We start from the raw sequence: 15,534 nt of genomic DNA on the forward strand, positions 1-15,534 counted from the left end.
CTTCTCTGCTCCACCACGGCCCTTTAATTACTGACATCTTTACATCTCTGTCATGTTCATCAGCTGCAGCAAAAATATGCACAAGCAGGTCTCTTACTGTGAGTCTGAGGGTCCAGGTTCAGGACTGAGGTCTGGAGGTTCACGTTTGGACCGGTGACTCTTCACAGACAGACAGCTGGGTCCTGGAGACTCTGCTCTGTCCTCCTCTTCCTCCACACAATCACTCATCTTCAGGACTTCAGTCAGTCTGAGAGGGAAACCAGTAACACTGACTGTGAGCTCACACACACAAGAGTCAGGACAAACAAGCTGCACACACACACACACACACACACACACACACACACACACACACACACACACACACACACAGGTTTTTCTCTCAGTGTCTCTGTATGAACAGAATTTCCTTCAGTATTTGCTTGTTGATTCCCTTCATTTCTGTTTTGCTTCATCTAACTGTTTATGTCTTGTTGCCTCCTTCTCTGCCGTTTCATTTCCTGTAACACCAATGTGTGCTGGTCTCCATAAAAACGTCCCTGTCAGCCCCATCATGTGAATTCTGTATGTTTGTTGTACTTGTATCAGGATATCTGGTCTGCTCTCTGAATGACTGAACTGGATGCTGCTGATTGATGAACTTGAATCAGAGTAAATGATTGTTCTCAACGGTCCTGTTTCTTCAATCCACTGAACTGCTGACAGTTTTCATCTGAAGTTCTGGAACAGAAATGCTCCTCCTGCTTTAATAAAGGAGCTCTTTGCATTGAAAAGCTGATGAATGAAAAGCCCATCTCCTTCTCCATTCCCATAAATATCTGGTCTGTCATTATGGAAAATAAGAGGACTTACTCTGCTCCCCTGAGGAGTTCCATTTTCAGCAACACATTTCCTTCAGTGTTTTTTCCAATTCTAACTTGTATTGATCTTCTATACAAAGTCTTTAATCCATCCATATGTTCTCCCCTTGATGTCTGACTGAGAGAGTTTGATTAATAATCCTTCTCCCCATATGCACGTGCACAGGTAGACCTCAGGTGATGCTCAAGCACCTGCCCTTTAGGCCTCTGACCAGATGCCAACCCTTATTTCTTTTTCTAATTTTATATTGAAGTGATTAAATGTGGCTTGTGCCCTCAGTTCTCATCAGAAAGCTGTTGAACTGACTGACGACTCCCTCTGAGTTCTGTTTCTCCAAACCCATGAGCCCCTGCCCTTCCCTCTTCAGCTCCCCTCATCACAGCCTCAGTCTGAGAGGGAAACACTGACTGTGAGCTCACACACACAAGAGTCAGGACAAACAAGCTGCTCAAGAGAGACACACACACACACACACACACACACACACACACACACACACAGGTTGTCCTCTCAGTGTCTCTGTGTGGACAGAAGTTCACTGTGACTCTTCTTCCCTCCACAGTCCACAGGGACAAACTGACTCAGAGACTTTGACAGTAAAATAATAATAATGTTGTGTTAACACTCACCTGCCTCAGCCTTCAGTTTCCCTCCTTCTGCTCCGTCCACTTCAAATGGAGTCTGAGCTCACTGACCACTTTCACTTTCAGCTGCTCCTCCCCTCTGCAGGTACAATAAGTCACATGACTGTGTGTGTGTGTGTGTGTGTGTGTGTGTTTGTGTGTGTGTGTGTGTGTGTTTGTGTGTGTGTGTGTGTGTGTGTGTGTGTGTGTGTGTTAAAAACAGGTTTGACATGTTCCACCATCATTTATTAAAAACAGACTCTACCTTATTCACCTTCACATGAAAAAACAAGTCTCACTATTTCAACAGAATTATCTTGATTTCCATTCATCTAATATCATTTTCAGGTTGAACTGGATCAACATTATATTAAGAATAAAGATGTCATGACCTGCTCTTTGTATGACAGTTGTTGAACATGGTCTGGAGTCTTGGACTTTGGTTTATTTCCTGTTTTATTTTGTAATTACTTACCTTGTGTTCCCACTGTTGTTTTACTTCCTGTCTTTGGCTCCATCCACTCTGCTACATTTTAGTTTTAAACTCTTCTGACAATACAACAATAAAAATACAACAATGTAGAATGTCAGTGTTTACCTGAACTTACCTTTGGTGAAATGTGTGAACTCTGATGGTTGCCAGTGTTTGCCCTCCCCAGGGACGGAGGCACATTTGATTGTACAGATCCACAATCTGCTCCTCTCTGGGTTTTCTTTCTCTGACAGGATTCTGTAGAAGCACAAGTCAGACTTGTCTCCTCGTCAGTCAGTCTGAGAGGGAAACCAGTAACACTGACTGTGAGCTCACACACACAGGAATCAAGACAAACAAGCTGCTCAAGAGACACACCCAGAAAAACACACACACACACACAGACATGCACACTGTCTCTCCTTCTTCACTTTTCTATAAAAACAAGTCTCACTATTTCAACAGAATTATCTTGATTTCCATTCATCTAATATCATTTTCAGGTTGAACTGGATCAAACATTATATTAAGAATAAAGATGTCATGACCTGCTCTTTGTATGACAGTTGTTGGACATGGTCTGGAGTCTTGGACTTTGGTTTATTTCCATTTTTTTTGTAATTACTTACCTTGTGTACCCACTGTTGCTTTACTTCCTGTCTTTGGCTCCATCCACTCTGCTACATTTCAGTAGCCTGCCACCGGAAATGATAGTCATATCAACATGCAGCCTAAACAAAATGAACAACACAGGCTCCTCTGACCTGAGTGGGTGAGTGGGTGAGTGACCTTAACCATTATGTTAAGATATAATGACAATACAACAATAAAAATACAACAGTGTAGAATCTCAGTGTTTACCTGAACTTACCTTTGGTGAAATGTGTGAACTCTGATGGTTGCCAGTGTTTGCCCTCCCCAGGGACGGAGGCACATTTGATTGTACAGATCCACAATCTCCTCCTCTCTGGGTTTTCTTTCTCTGACAGGATTCTGGAGAAGCACAAGTCAGACTTGTCTCCTCGTCTGTTGGTGCATCCAGCTGCACAAAGACTGTTCTGGCCAAACAAACCAAAGAACCTTGTAATGGAAGGAAGCATTGGGTGCGTTGGAGATGGACTTAAGCTGACTTCACCAGACTTGATAGTCAACGTGATCTACCAGTGACTGCAGGGGTGGAGTATAAAACCACTGCAATATGTCACACTGATTTATGTCAACATGTCAGACCGTTTAGCAAAACCTGTAAACTCTGTTTACTCACCCAAAGACATGGTTCTGAATCATTTTCAGGCAGAAGACAAGTTTACACCAGTCTCTGACACATGAAATTAAATTTAGTAGGGATGTCGCGACAACCACTGCAGTACCAAATGGTACTTTTTTTTTTTTCCTACAGTGTTGTAGGTACTGTAAATGTCATAGGTACTGGAGATGTGATTCTTCCAGGACTGAGGAGAGACTGTTCCAGACTGTTCTAGTCTGACATTAAACTCAGAGAGAAGAGGAAGACAGGTACAGTAACAATAACAACACGTGGAATGACAGCAGCAGGTTCAGGTGCAGCAGCAGGTCCAAAAAAAAAACACACCATGCCTGGTGTTTGCAGTTTATGATCTGACTCAGATCATCGGGACAAGTTGTAGAGGAGCAGAAGTCAGTGTGTAAACGGAGCCACAGGAGGAAACAGCTCAGAGACAGACATCAGATCTGTACAGAGTTCAGGCTGAGTGAGTCTCAGTTGTTCACTTTATATTAACAACATGTCGTCAACATGTTCATGATCTCAAATTACAGCTGAAACGATTCCTCAAGAAACTCCATTAATGAAAGTCATGGAGGCAAATTCTTTGTATCCAAGCTTCATTTAATCCATATGACGGCTCAGTTCTCTGCTTACACTGTTGATACATGAGGGAAGGCAGACGTGATTTGATGGAACAGTTTAGAAAATGGAGAAAAATCCTGCCAGAACTTGTTTGGCCTCTTACACCATGCCACAAAGTGAACCAAGAAGACAGTAAATACTTTACACCGGAACTGTAGTTAGGTTAAAACCTGTAGTTCTGAAAGTTAAACGCAGGATGTTATTATTTTATTTATTTTTCTATTCATGCCTTATTTTGCCTTGTGTACATTTAGGAAATGACTATTTGACAATTTGAAATGACTTACCTCAGAACTTCAATTAGAAGCCGAGTCCATTTTACTGTCCTGGTGTGGCTGCACAGTTTGTCAAATAAACGCAGGTCTCAATTAGACGCCCGCTTCTCTGGATGTATCGTCCCTGTCAGTTATCTAATTTGTTCATGCAAATAAAGGTTTAAATAACTATGGCAATCTTCAGCTTTCATCCTTTCTAAAGTAGGCTACCTGTATTTTGATATGGTCCTCTCTCTCTCTCTCTCTCTCTCTCTCTCTCTCTCTCTCTCTCTCTCTGTGCATGTGGTTGTCCTAGATACGCTGTCTCTCAGAGCTAGATCACATGAATTTGTTGTAATATGTTTTTGGATAGCCTGGTAATATTAACAGGAGTATTATTCATACTGATTTAATTAATCAATTTGACAGTATTTCCCATAATTCCTGTGCATGAGTTTTGTGCAGATGGAATTAATGGCCTGTCCCATGTAGACACCTGTCCCAAATATAGGTCAGTGGAATTCAGTGACTGAAGCAGATAAAAGCCCGAGCTATCAATTTAAGTTTTATGGTTCTTATTTTTTATGGATTTGTTTTTGAATTTCAAAACCAAGAATGTAACATGCTACTTGCACTACATGGCTTCAGTTTTTACAGATAATATTGTATGAAAAATAAAGATGAAGTGATTTTCCTTGAAAGTAAACCACTTACTTTCTCATTTTATGAGACCTGTTTTCTCTTTTTTATATTTTCTATTGCTCTTTAATCAGACAAAAACAGTTCTTATCAAGATACTCGATCAATCAATAGAATAATTGGTAAATACTCAATTATTAAATGAATCAGCAGCTGCAGTCTGATGTCAAGTTACTGTTCCTGTATGTGAACTATGACGATGACTTCTGTTGTAACAACGCTCCACACACAATGTTCACCGAGGATAACATTAGCTTGTTTAGGCTAATGTTACCTAATTTAGGCTAACATTAGCTTGTTTATGCTAACATTAGCTTGTTTAGGCTAACGTTAGCTTGTTCAGGCTACCGTTAGCTTGTTTAGGCTAACATTAGCTTGTTTAGGCTACCGTTAGCTTGTTTTGGCTAACTTTACCTAATGTTGGCTACCGTTAGCTTGTTCAGGCTAACATTAGCTTGTTCAGGCTAACGTGGCGACAGCTCATCATGTGAGCTGGGAGCTTATAACATTAGCAGCTACAGTCTCCACTGTTCAGTCTGTCAGAATATAACAGTGACTTTTAAATGAATATTTTCCCTCCATGACTCTGTCCCCTCGTCGCTCAGGTGAACTCCTGCTGGACACTGACTGTATGGAGGTGTGTGTACATGCTGCTGACCTGTGTGGAGACATTTGTTTCTTTTCCCCTCATCAGGTAAATATTCTTCTCAGTGTCCATTAAACACTGGAAACACTTGCACTTTAACTGAACACGCTCAAAAGAATTCAGCATTATAACATCACTCACACACTAACAGTGGAGGGCGTCTCCTGCCGGCAGCTGTGGTAACTCCAGTCTGCTTCTCCAGCAGGATCATGGTTTGATCTCTGGATCTGGATGATGATCTGCTGCCATGTGACCCAGTTATGTTCGGCAGTCACTAGTTCAGTTGTATTGTGCACCACCCACTTAGGTGAGGCTGGGTAAGGTCACTATATGTCTGCTTAGGGGTTAGGGTGGGCTATACCATATACACTATCTGACTATCAAGTGGTTGTTCAGTTATTTCTAGGTGGCTGCAACTGTCTTTGTAAAATGTTACTTAGTTTAGTCAGATTTGAAATGTGAAACCATCTCCCTCAGTTCTCTGGTCCCGTTTTCTAAGTGCTTTCTGTCTCATTCATTGTGTGACTCTTACATTGTTGGTCCCCTGGTGAACACTGGTGACTGTGTGGGAGGGTTTGCGTTGTGGCCTACCTCAGTGTCTCTGTCTGCTCTGGACTTATCTTTTTCCTTCCTCTGTCTCTGAAGTCTTTGCCTCTCCTCTTCATGCTCCTTCTGCTGCTCTGTTGGTTGCTGTGACATCAGCAGCTGCCTCCTTGTCTCCATCTCTGTCTGCTGTAATTAACAATGTCACTCATCATCTTTATTTTCTTCACTGAGCAAAAATCTTTCTTCCCAGCATTTCATCATTACACTGTGGATCAGAAACAGAAATGTAACTGTAACTGACATGTTTCATATCTAAACTCATAACCCAGCAGTGTAGCAGCAAGTGCAGTTAATACAACATGACAATTCATCACAAGCAGCTCAAAAGAAGCTTTTTCTGTCACATGAAAACTTTTTTTGTGATCAACACACTGCACACAGGAATTAAAAAACAATGCAGTCACATGTAATAAAATACTTATTAAATAATCTTTATTTTTCATGTTATCGGTTAAAGAAACTGCAGAAAGTCACAAATGCAACAATTTCAAACCTTTCATGTAAAATTTCTTCCAGAGCAAGTAAATCTACACAGTTTTCCACACATGCAACTTAGACAACAAGTAAAACAAAGTTTTCTACTTCAAACTGTGTTGTACAAGAGGAAAAAGTACGTTGGCATCTCCTGATTACAAACAGAGATGCACATCTTAATATAATGCCTGTTGGATTGTAACTGATGAAAAAAGTGAGTCACTGAACAGGAAAACACAGGAAAAGTAAATTCTCCTTTTCCACAACATGAAGCAGTTTGACCAAAGAGAAATGAGAGAGTGAAGCAAGGAGGTCTTACCTGTCCACAGGCCAAATGTACATAGGACTGTAGAGCTCTACTGTCCTGCAGATGATATGCAAATGAGCCTCTATGATGTCAGAGGACGTCACAACATGAGCATTCTATTCCAGCTGTCAGTTCTATTGTCAATGAATTCCAATCATATTATACAGTGAAATCATGTAGAGCACATTTCTTAACAAAAGTACAGGTGAAATAAAGTTCAACAAAATATATAACACAATTTATAACTTATTTATTTACTGTATTTATAAGAGACAATGTACAATATTAAATATGGGGCTATCTGATGCAGTGTAGCAGAGTTAGCCTGAGGCTAATTTTCATCTGCAGTCCCAATAAAACTTCCACACAGTGATGAAACAGCACTGAGCAAATTAAACTATGAATAAATAAACTTCACTCACTAACTTTATTCAGCTTTGTGTTTCATTAAACATGACCTTGAGAGGACATCAGGTTGTGACATTTCTATCGGCCACAAACACAAAAATAATACAACTGAAAAGTCATCAAAAATAGTCAAATGTGATAAGTTCAATGATTTTGATGAAGTCATTAAAACAGTTATATTAAATATTACATTTTTAACTATTACCTATTACCTCAAAAGTAACCCTCCCAACACCGATAATTCCATCTAAATCCTCACAATATGAAGGGTTGATAGGCCCATTATTGTTGTGGTCATTATTAGTAGTATCTATAGAAGACTCAATAACAGTGGCTGCAATAACAATAATACTGATGATTAATTAGCAGTGTCAAAAAAATCAATCAGGAAGGAGAAATGATTAATGCCACACAGTCATACAAGTATCTGAAGATTTATGAACAAACATTTTAACCTTATGCCACTGAAATAAACTGATGCTACATATGCTACTGACTAGATGACAAAAATTCTCTCTGAATAAGTCAACAAAACATCACACGTTCTTAAGTTAAAATACAATCAAACACATAAACACATAAAAAGAGACACAAAACATCACTATCAAAACGACTATGTAGATTATTCTTCATGAAACAACAGACTCATTATCCGTGGGCGAGGACAGACCTGTTGTCACAGAGTTACAGTGCATTCAGACCCTTCCACTTTTCCACATTGTGTTATTTTACAGCTGTGCTCCTTTCCACAATAAGTCCAACCAGCTGAATTTACCACAGACTGACTCCAGTCAAGGTGGAGAAACATCTCAGAGATGATGACGAGAAATGGAACCTGAGCTAAAGTTCAACTGTCACAGCAAAGTGTCTGAATACTTGAGGAAATGTGATATTTCAGTTTTTCCTTTTTAATACATCTCCAAAAAAAATCTTCAGAAATTCTGTTTTCACTTTGTCATGATTGAATTTAGATTGATGAGGAAAAAATGAATGTAAATGACCAGTAATAAATACATAATCAATAATCAATACATAAAGCCCCTTTAAGGAGGTTTCCTACCAAGTGATGTTGGCAATTTAGCAGTTTTCTCACTAGATTTGGCAACTTTTAAATGAATAGCAAATGAATTTCAGTGCTCTGTTCATAATACTAATATTTCAGTTCCACAGTCTGTTCAACAGTCTGCGTAAAACAGTGTTTTTAATATTAGTGTTAGATTTAGATGCACATTGAGGGGCTGCTTGAAAAAAATAGCTAATTCTAGAGGTAATTACAGTCAGTATAACTGAATTATCTTTAGATTACAACTATTAATAATCTTGTATGTATGTACAGGCTTTACTGAAAACAGCTGGAAACACTGCTCCTAAGATGTCATTGGAAATCATCCAGGAAGTTGTTGTTGTTCTCCTGTGTGACTTCAGGTGTTTGGGTCCTGGAAATTAAATATATATGTATCAGTTTCATTCAAAATGTTTCTTTACTCAGTCAATATTATGTCATCAATTTATTCTGAACAGTTTATGAGCAAGTTAGGCAAGTTGGAAGGTATCAAATCTGACAACATAAAACCAAGTGAACTTATCTGAAGGTTGAGTAAGGAGGGAAGGATCTAACAACAGTTATAGGTGGACAAACATTTATGAACTCTCATAGACACAGACACAGGTATTAAAACAACACAGAGGCCGGTTTAAAGAAAGACCTTTTCTTATGTTGTATAATCAAGGGAATGATGACTGCAGCAATGATGGCTGCAGCAACACAACCATTAAGGCCACTGACACAATCCAAGTCCCAGCTTTAAGACAAAGAGAAAAACTGTTGATATGATTCACTCAACAACTATAAAGCAACAACAGATCAAATGAGAACACTGGCCTGAGAACATCTGAGCATGAATATTAACTTACTGAAGTTTCTATTGTCAGATCCAGATTCCTCATCAAAACCCGGAAAAGAGACTCACATCAGAATCATAAAATCCTTCTCAGTCTATGAATCTCTGGAAGAGTCACTCAGCATCAGCAGACGTGTGTTTGAGCCCAGGAATCATGGGAAACACCTCTTTCTGAACAGAGAGCACTCGCACTGCACATCTAACCTGTGTGCTGTTGCCACAGAAACCTGACAGCACGGCTGTAGTGGTGACAGCGACTGTGCGCTTGGTGTTGGTGACGCTGACAGTGTTGTATTGTGAGAAGCAGACGTGTGGTGGTGGGACATGCAGTGTTCCTGTTGAAGCAGGTGGAGCTGTGGCTGAGCAGGACACCACAGTAGAGTCTGACTGTAACATGTTGAGAGGCTTCATGCAGCTCTGCAGAGAAACAGATATTGAACAAATATCAAATGGATGAAGTTGTTAGTTTGTACAAAAGTCTGCACAAACTGCTCATTGAAACAGGTTCCACTTGTAATGCAGTCAGATCTCACCATAGATCTGGAGGCAGGTTGTAACACTGAGATCACTGTCAGGGCTGGTTTGAAACAAACAGCGACAGCAGCCTTCATCCTGCTCCGTCACATTCCTGATAACTATGGAGCAGCTCTGCACTCCATCATCTTTAAACTCCACTTTATCTCTAAAATCAGGACTGACACTGAGACCAAGCTTTTTGTTGTTGGTGGCAATATTCTTCTCCCTGCTGGATAAAACTTTCTCCAACGTGACTTGAATAACATCTCCAGATTTCATGAGTGGGCAGTTGGAACGAGCCTTTTCTCCCGCTGCTGCCTCCACAGTCTGCTGTGTTTGTATCACAGCTGCTGCACCTGCATGGAGGGAGTGAAAATACAGTTCAGTTTAAGATCTGAGCTTCCAGCTGTGTGTGAGCAAGAGCATCACTGCACAACAGTGATTTGTAGAAACTACAACTTGATGAAATCTGTCATCACATGGCATCCAGGCCACGTTTTCTCACACTGAGCACTCAAAATGCTATTAAACTCTATTAAATCTGGAGGGGACTTGTATTCTGACCTTGATGGTGACTGCATTAAAAACACATGCAGCATTAACTATTTCATTCTGTTGTTTTTCTCACTGTCCAAAGACAAGCGTTGCAGTATTCAAGTCTTACTTGAAGAGAGCCTATGAAATCCTAATTGTGCTCCATCACACCACATACAACTCAGTTTATGAAGTTGTGTTGGACATGGTGAGTCAGGGCGGCCATTCACATGTGACTCTGGTATCAGAGAAATATATACAAAGTTGAACTGAACTGTAATACAGGAAGTATAAAAGATTACCTGTGGCCCTTATAAATGACAAATGTGAGGGAAATGACTTCATTGTTTGTGTTGCTGGAAAAATCATAAATGAAATAAATAATTCCTGATCATGACTGAATGTAGTGTAGTTTGTCCCACATTTGCACCTAGAAGTAACAGCTCATATATCTAAATATATGTACTACACATGCTTCACCTTCAGTCTTTATTATGTCAGAGTTATCCTGAACTCAAATGTATCAGTTGTTGTGAGAGATCATTTATTTTGTTATTCCAGCAACTTCAAATCAAAGAGTTTATTTCCAAGGGGAAAATGGGTCAAATGATTTCTATGTGTCTTTCTTATTAATGCAGTGTATTTCATTTTATCTCCATATGCAGACTTTGTGTTGACACCGTGTGTTGGTGTGCTCATGTAACATTTAACAGCCGCTCACACTGAAGCACTTGTCTTTGGAAAGTGAGACAAATGATGTCATAAAGTCACCACAACGGCTCACCGCTCACCCTGGGCCGTTTCTGTGCATTTCCCCTCAAGCTCTGATAACAAGTGCACTTTAACTTTGGGGGCTCGGTGCCTCCGGGGGAAAAGTCCTTCTGATGTGCTGCTTCTCTGTATAAACACTGATCTCGTGCTCATAAACTGATCAAAACGTTGGGACGACTTGTATCTGCAGCAGTGCAGTGCAATAGCACTTTGATTATTCAGTGTAATAGTGCACCGTGTCCTCCATATTCAGTGTGGCCCCAAACTCTGATGCCTGATGGGACCGTGGCGGCTGCGCAACATCTTTAGAGAGACCAGTTAGAGATGTCAGACTTTTTGTTTTCTCAGACACAACAAGCAGAAACACCACTTTGACCGTGGGACAAGGAAACGACCTGAGGTGTGGGAAGGTGAAAGAGGAAGAATTAGACAGCAGAACCATTGGCAACCGGCTGTCACTCTGAAGAAACATGAACAGCCAAGGTCCTACACTGTACAGACTGAACATGAGCCCATCTACTGGAGAACCAGACACACACTGAAAACAAAGGAGACCTTGATTTCCCCACAACAAACTGAGGCTGTTGAAAATGTGCCTGACTCACCACAGCTGATGGAGAACGGACAGCAGCCTGCAGAGACAGGACCAGAACCAAGAGACCACCAAGAAAGACTCTGACCTGCAGGGCCCCCACTACCTGCTGTCACACCTGAGTCCTCAGTGAGAAATGAGACTGAGCACTGAGAACTGTGGAAACACTTCAAGCTGTGGGAGGCCTGTTAGAGTTCCCATAAGACACCAAGACTGAGGGCAGAGGCTGTTAAAGAAAGTGAAGCCACTAAGTTGTTGAGAGGTTAAGTTTATATAATGTAGAGCAGAAACTGAGTTGTGTGAACTTTCTATTGTTACTAAAAACAGGGAGATTTCATGTATTGTGTTGTGGTACTGGAGCTGCCAACAGGAGGAGCTGTAACATTACAGACGTTGTTCTGGTTCTACTGTAGACGCACCAGTAAAACAGGTTCTGTCTGCTTCAGGCGTCTCCTCCTTTGGTCTGATAGAGCACAAGGTCATTTTACAAAGACCATGAACACAAAAGTGTAATTCATTCAGATTCAGCAGCATCATAAACCAGCAAGAGGAGAAACGGTGGTGACTGAGGTGGTGAAGTCAGATCGTCTGTCTGTTCCTCATCATTTCTCTTCCTTTCGGCCAGAAGGCTCCACAGATTCATAGAACCCAAAGTGTTTTTCAGAAAAACTATTCCAGGTTGTGAATATTGTCATGTGACGTCCAGCAGACAGTCGGACAACAACGTCTTCACTTCTCCCAACAGAAAAAACAGTTTTTCACCTGGCTGGAGGCTTTGGGTGTGTTTGTTTTCATTAGTTTATGAACTCCTAACCAATGAGTGAGCCAGCTAACCTTTTCTCTGCAAAGAGACAAGAAAAAAGGAGACATCTGATTGGATAAACTCTTTTAGCTTCTGAAGCTGCTATAGCTAGCATCCAGCCCCCTCTGTTGGCCACAACAAGCACAACGCTAGACGTCTGTCTGTCTGCTCTGCTGCCCGTCTCTCCACTCTGTTTTTAATTCACAGGGAAAAACAGGGACATTTCCAGGGACATTATTGATCATAAAGGAGGATTTAAAGTCCAGTTAATGAATGATCCATTGAATCAATGACACTTGTTGGATTTTTCAAGCCTGTCTGAAAACAACACTCACATGTCCATATACACAATGAAAGAGTTGTTGGTCTGTGTGATTGTTCCTCCTTAACACAACTTAAATGAAGAGATGGAGGATAAAAACAACATGTTCCTCCTGTACAATAATATCTGGTAAAGTTCAGCTGAAGAACATGAGGCTCTGACTCATCTTCAGAGTTCAAGTCATTTTACTGTGAAATTCCCTCTTTGTGAAGCTCAACAAGGAAACTGTTCAGAGCTGAACTTGATGAGCTTTAAGTCCAGAGACACTGATGATGCTCTGTCAGATCCAGAGGAACACACAGGGATGATGGTGGACTGGACTCTGTGTGTGACAGTGGAGCTGTTCTCAGATCAGTTCAGACTGCAGCACTGAGAGTCATCTCCACTTCTTCTGGTTCCTCTGTCAGTCACTGCTGGATCAAGCTCTCCTCTCCTCTCTCACCTGGAGAAAGGCTTTGACCCCAACTGTGTAGAGAAGAAGAAAGCAGAGGAGATGAATCAGTGTTTACAGAGACTCACTTCATCAGTCAGTGATGCAGCAGGGACTTCAGTCCTGTTCAGACCAGATGTGCAGCAGCTGCTTCCTCTCAGCTCTCATGTTAACGTGTTGGAGTGAACACACTGAGCTGGAAGCTCACAGACCTGCAGAGACGTTCAGCATCAAGTCTGTTCACTCTGCACATTTCACTCAGTCCACAGTGGAAACAAAGTGCTGAGTCAGCAACAGGTCAGTGATGGATTCACTCCTGTTACCTGTCAGCTGATGTCACTTTAAACACAGAGTCTCTGTGTGTTGATCAACATGTGAGCTGCTTCTGAAACATCACCTGACTGAACATGGAGGCTGTCACTAAGAGCCAGGGACTGTCAGGCTCCATCACACTGATCTCAGAGCTGTGACACAGATGAAACTGATCAGCTGTTTAGTGTTGAAACCAGAGAACAAACAGTCTCAGATCAGATTGGACAGTTTGATGAATGAGGACACTGTCTCTGTCCATCTGTGAGGCTGTCAGCTGGAATCAGCTTTATTTCCTGTACACATCAACACAACAACAACAGTCGTCTTCACATCAACTCACACACATGATCACAACAAGCTTCTGGCTGCTCTGATTGGCTGACTGTTGTCTCTCTCTCTGTCTGTCTGTCCAATCCTGAAGCCTGTCCCCGTTCTCCTCTCACAGCTTCACTGAGGAAAGCAGCCACTGAGGAGGTTGGAGGTTCACAGGAAACACTGGATCTTTGCTCTGATACTAACTGTGTTTAGTACAATACTGCTGAGAGCAGCATGGACTGACTCCGCCCCTCTACTGACCTCAGAGTCTCCAGTCTATAGTCTGGACTCTCCACGAGACCACGGAGATCCTTCAGGTCTGAATCCTGCAGGTCGTTTCCAGTGAGGTCCAGTTCTCTCAGATGGGAGGGGTTGGACTTCAGAGCTGAGACCAGAGAAGAACAGCTGATCTCTGACAAACTGCAGCTCCACAAACTGAATAAAGAATCAAAGATGTAGATCAATGATTGATAATCAATCAGATTTGTCCTGATCAATGATCTTTATCTAAAATGAGTAGAGTGACTTTGTCCTTCTGTTATTGTGGATCTTCATCATGTCAGTACAACACAACATTGTCAACACAACAGTTGTGTGTGTTGTGTTACAGATGAAAACACACACACAGTTTGATCAAACAGACATTAGTCCTGACACTTCACTGAAATCTACTGAAAACAAGAAGATTGTTTCTTCACTTTCTTTGGACAAATATTAGTTGTGAGGATCTTGTGTATGTTGTTGTGATAAAAATGAATTGACTTGAACAACTAACACTGGACATTTTCTACAGTGGGTTTAGAAAACATGAGTCCTCTGACTGAGAGAAATACGAGTGTGTGAGCTGTGAAGGTTGAACTGAAGTGAACAGACATTATTCATGACAAGTGAGTGAAATGAGCTGAAACTGAAGAATCATTCTCAGTCTGAGAGAAGAACAACTGGAAACATGAGACAACAACTATTTACAATGTCATTCATTCATTCACAGTCAATGGATTCAACTTGTGTGTGAAGCTTCATTAGCTGTGGATTCAAGATATAAGATCTACAACAGTGAACTGACCTCAGAGTCTCCAGTCTACAGTCTGGACTCTGCAGAAAACCACACAGACCCTTCACTCCTGGATCCTGCAGGTCCTGGTTGTGGCTCAGGTCCAGTTCTCTCAGATGGGAGGGGTTGGACTTCAGAGCTGAGCCCAGAGAAGAACAGCTGATCTCTGACAACCTGCAGCTCCCCAATCTGAATAAAGAATCAAAGATGTGAGTTTAGGAGACAAAGTTCCTGCTTGAAACCACAAAGAGTCAAACAGACAAAGTAAAAACAGCTCTCATTAATATTCATGACAACATGCTGCTGCTTCAATAAAGACGTAGTGACTCCACCTCTTCAACTCTGCCAGCTCCACCTGTGGCTCCATCTATACAAACTCATGTTGTACAGATTCTACTAAAGATCCTCAAGTTTTCAAAGACAACAAACATGTCAGGCTGAAGTTTGGAGACATGAGAACAAATGTATAGAAATATATATTAAATTCACTAGTTGATGGAACGGCAGAGACACAGACACCTGGTGACTGAGCTCAAATATTTAACACAGTCAAACCTACAGGATTTAAAGTGATGAAACAACCTGTTGCTATGGCAACTCTGCAGTGAATATTGGAGTCAGTACAAACATCACAGAACCTTATAAAAGTGTTGGGACCATCAGCTATTGATTATAGATCAGTTATTGTCTGACAGATTCAATGTGTTTCTGTTGGTGTTTTAAAAAGTCATGAGGTGAAAGTTGAAG

The 15,534-nt window shown here is 41.1% G+C and overlaps 4 protein-coding genes across 12 annotated transcripts in view; 3 read left to right on the forward strand and 1 right to left on the reverse strand.

The window, feature by feature from the left end:
• The window catches only part of LOC139612048 (protein NLRC3-like), a 133,223-nt gene extending 129,385 nt beyond the window's left edge, over positions 1–3,838 (reverse strand). For 4 of the 6 annotated variants that reach the window (XM_071467189.1, XM_071467186.1, XM_071467185.1 and 1 more), the window contains exons 1-4: positions 2,828–3,838; positions 2,093–2,651; positions 1,491–1,584; positions 98–247 (exon numbers count right to left, since the gene is read on the reverse strand). In XM_071467189.1, coding sequence (XP_071323290.1) covers positions 98–228 — 131 coding nt within the window. In that variant the 5' untranslated portion in view covers positions 229–247; positions 1,491–1,584; positions 2,093–2,651; positions 2,828–3,838. The remainder of the gene's footprint in view (positions 1–97; positions 248–1,490; positions 1,585–2,092; positions 2,652–2,827) is intronic. The other 2 variants (XM_071467188.1, XM_071467187.1) reach the window with 1 other exon arrangement.
• LOC139612045 (NACHT, LRR and PYD domains-containing protein 12-like) overlaps positions 1–15,534 on the forward strand; it is a 606,901-nt gene that overhangs the window by 517,805 nt on the left and 73,562 nt on the right. The window lies entirely within an intron of this gene.
• Positions 1–15,534, forward strand: part of LOC139612057 (protein NLRC3-like) — a 129,758-nt gene that overhangs the window by 46,725 nt on the left and 67,499 nt on the right. The gene's annotated exons all lie outside the window — the stretch shown is intronic.
• LOC139612061 (protein NLRC3-like) overlaps positions 1–15,534 on the forward strand; it is a 127,427-nt gene that overhangs the window by 44,186 nt on the left and 67,707 nt on the right. The window lies entirely within an intron of this gene.

This window comes from Trachinotus anak, unplaced genomic scaffold, assembly GCF_046630095.1.
Source record: "Trachinotus anak isolate AG129_WGS33_773 ecotype Australia unplaced genomic scaffold, CSIRO_AGI_Tana_v1 ptg000030c, whole genome shotgun sequence".
Taxonomy (NCBI): Eukaryota; Metazoa; Chordata; class Actinopteri; order Carangiformes; family Carangidae; genus Trachinotus; species Trachinotus anak.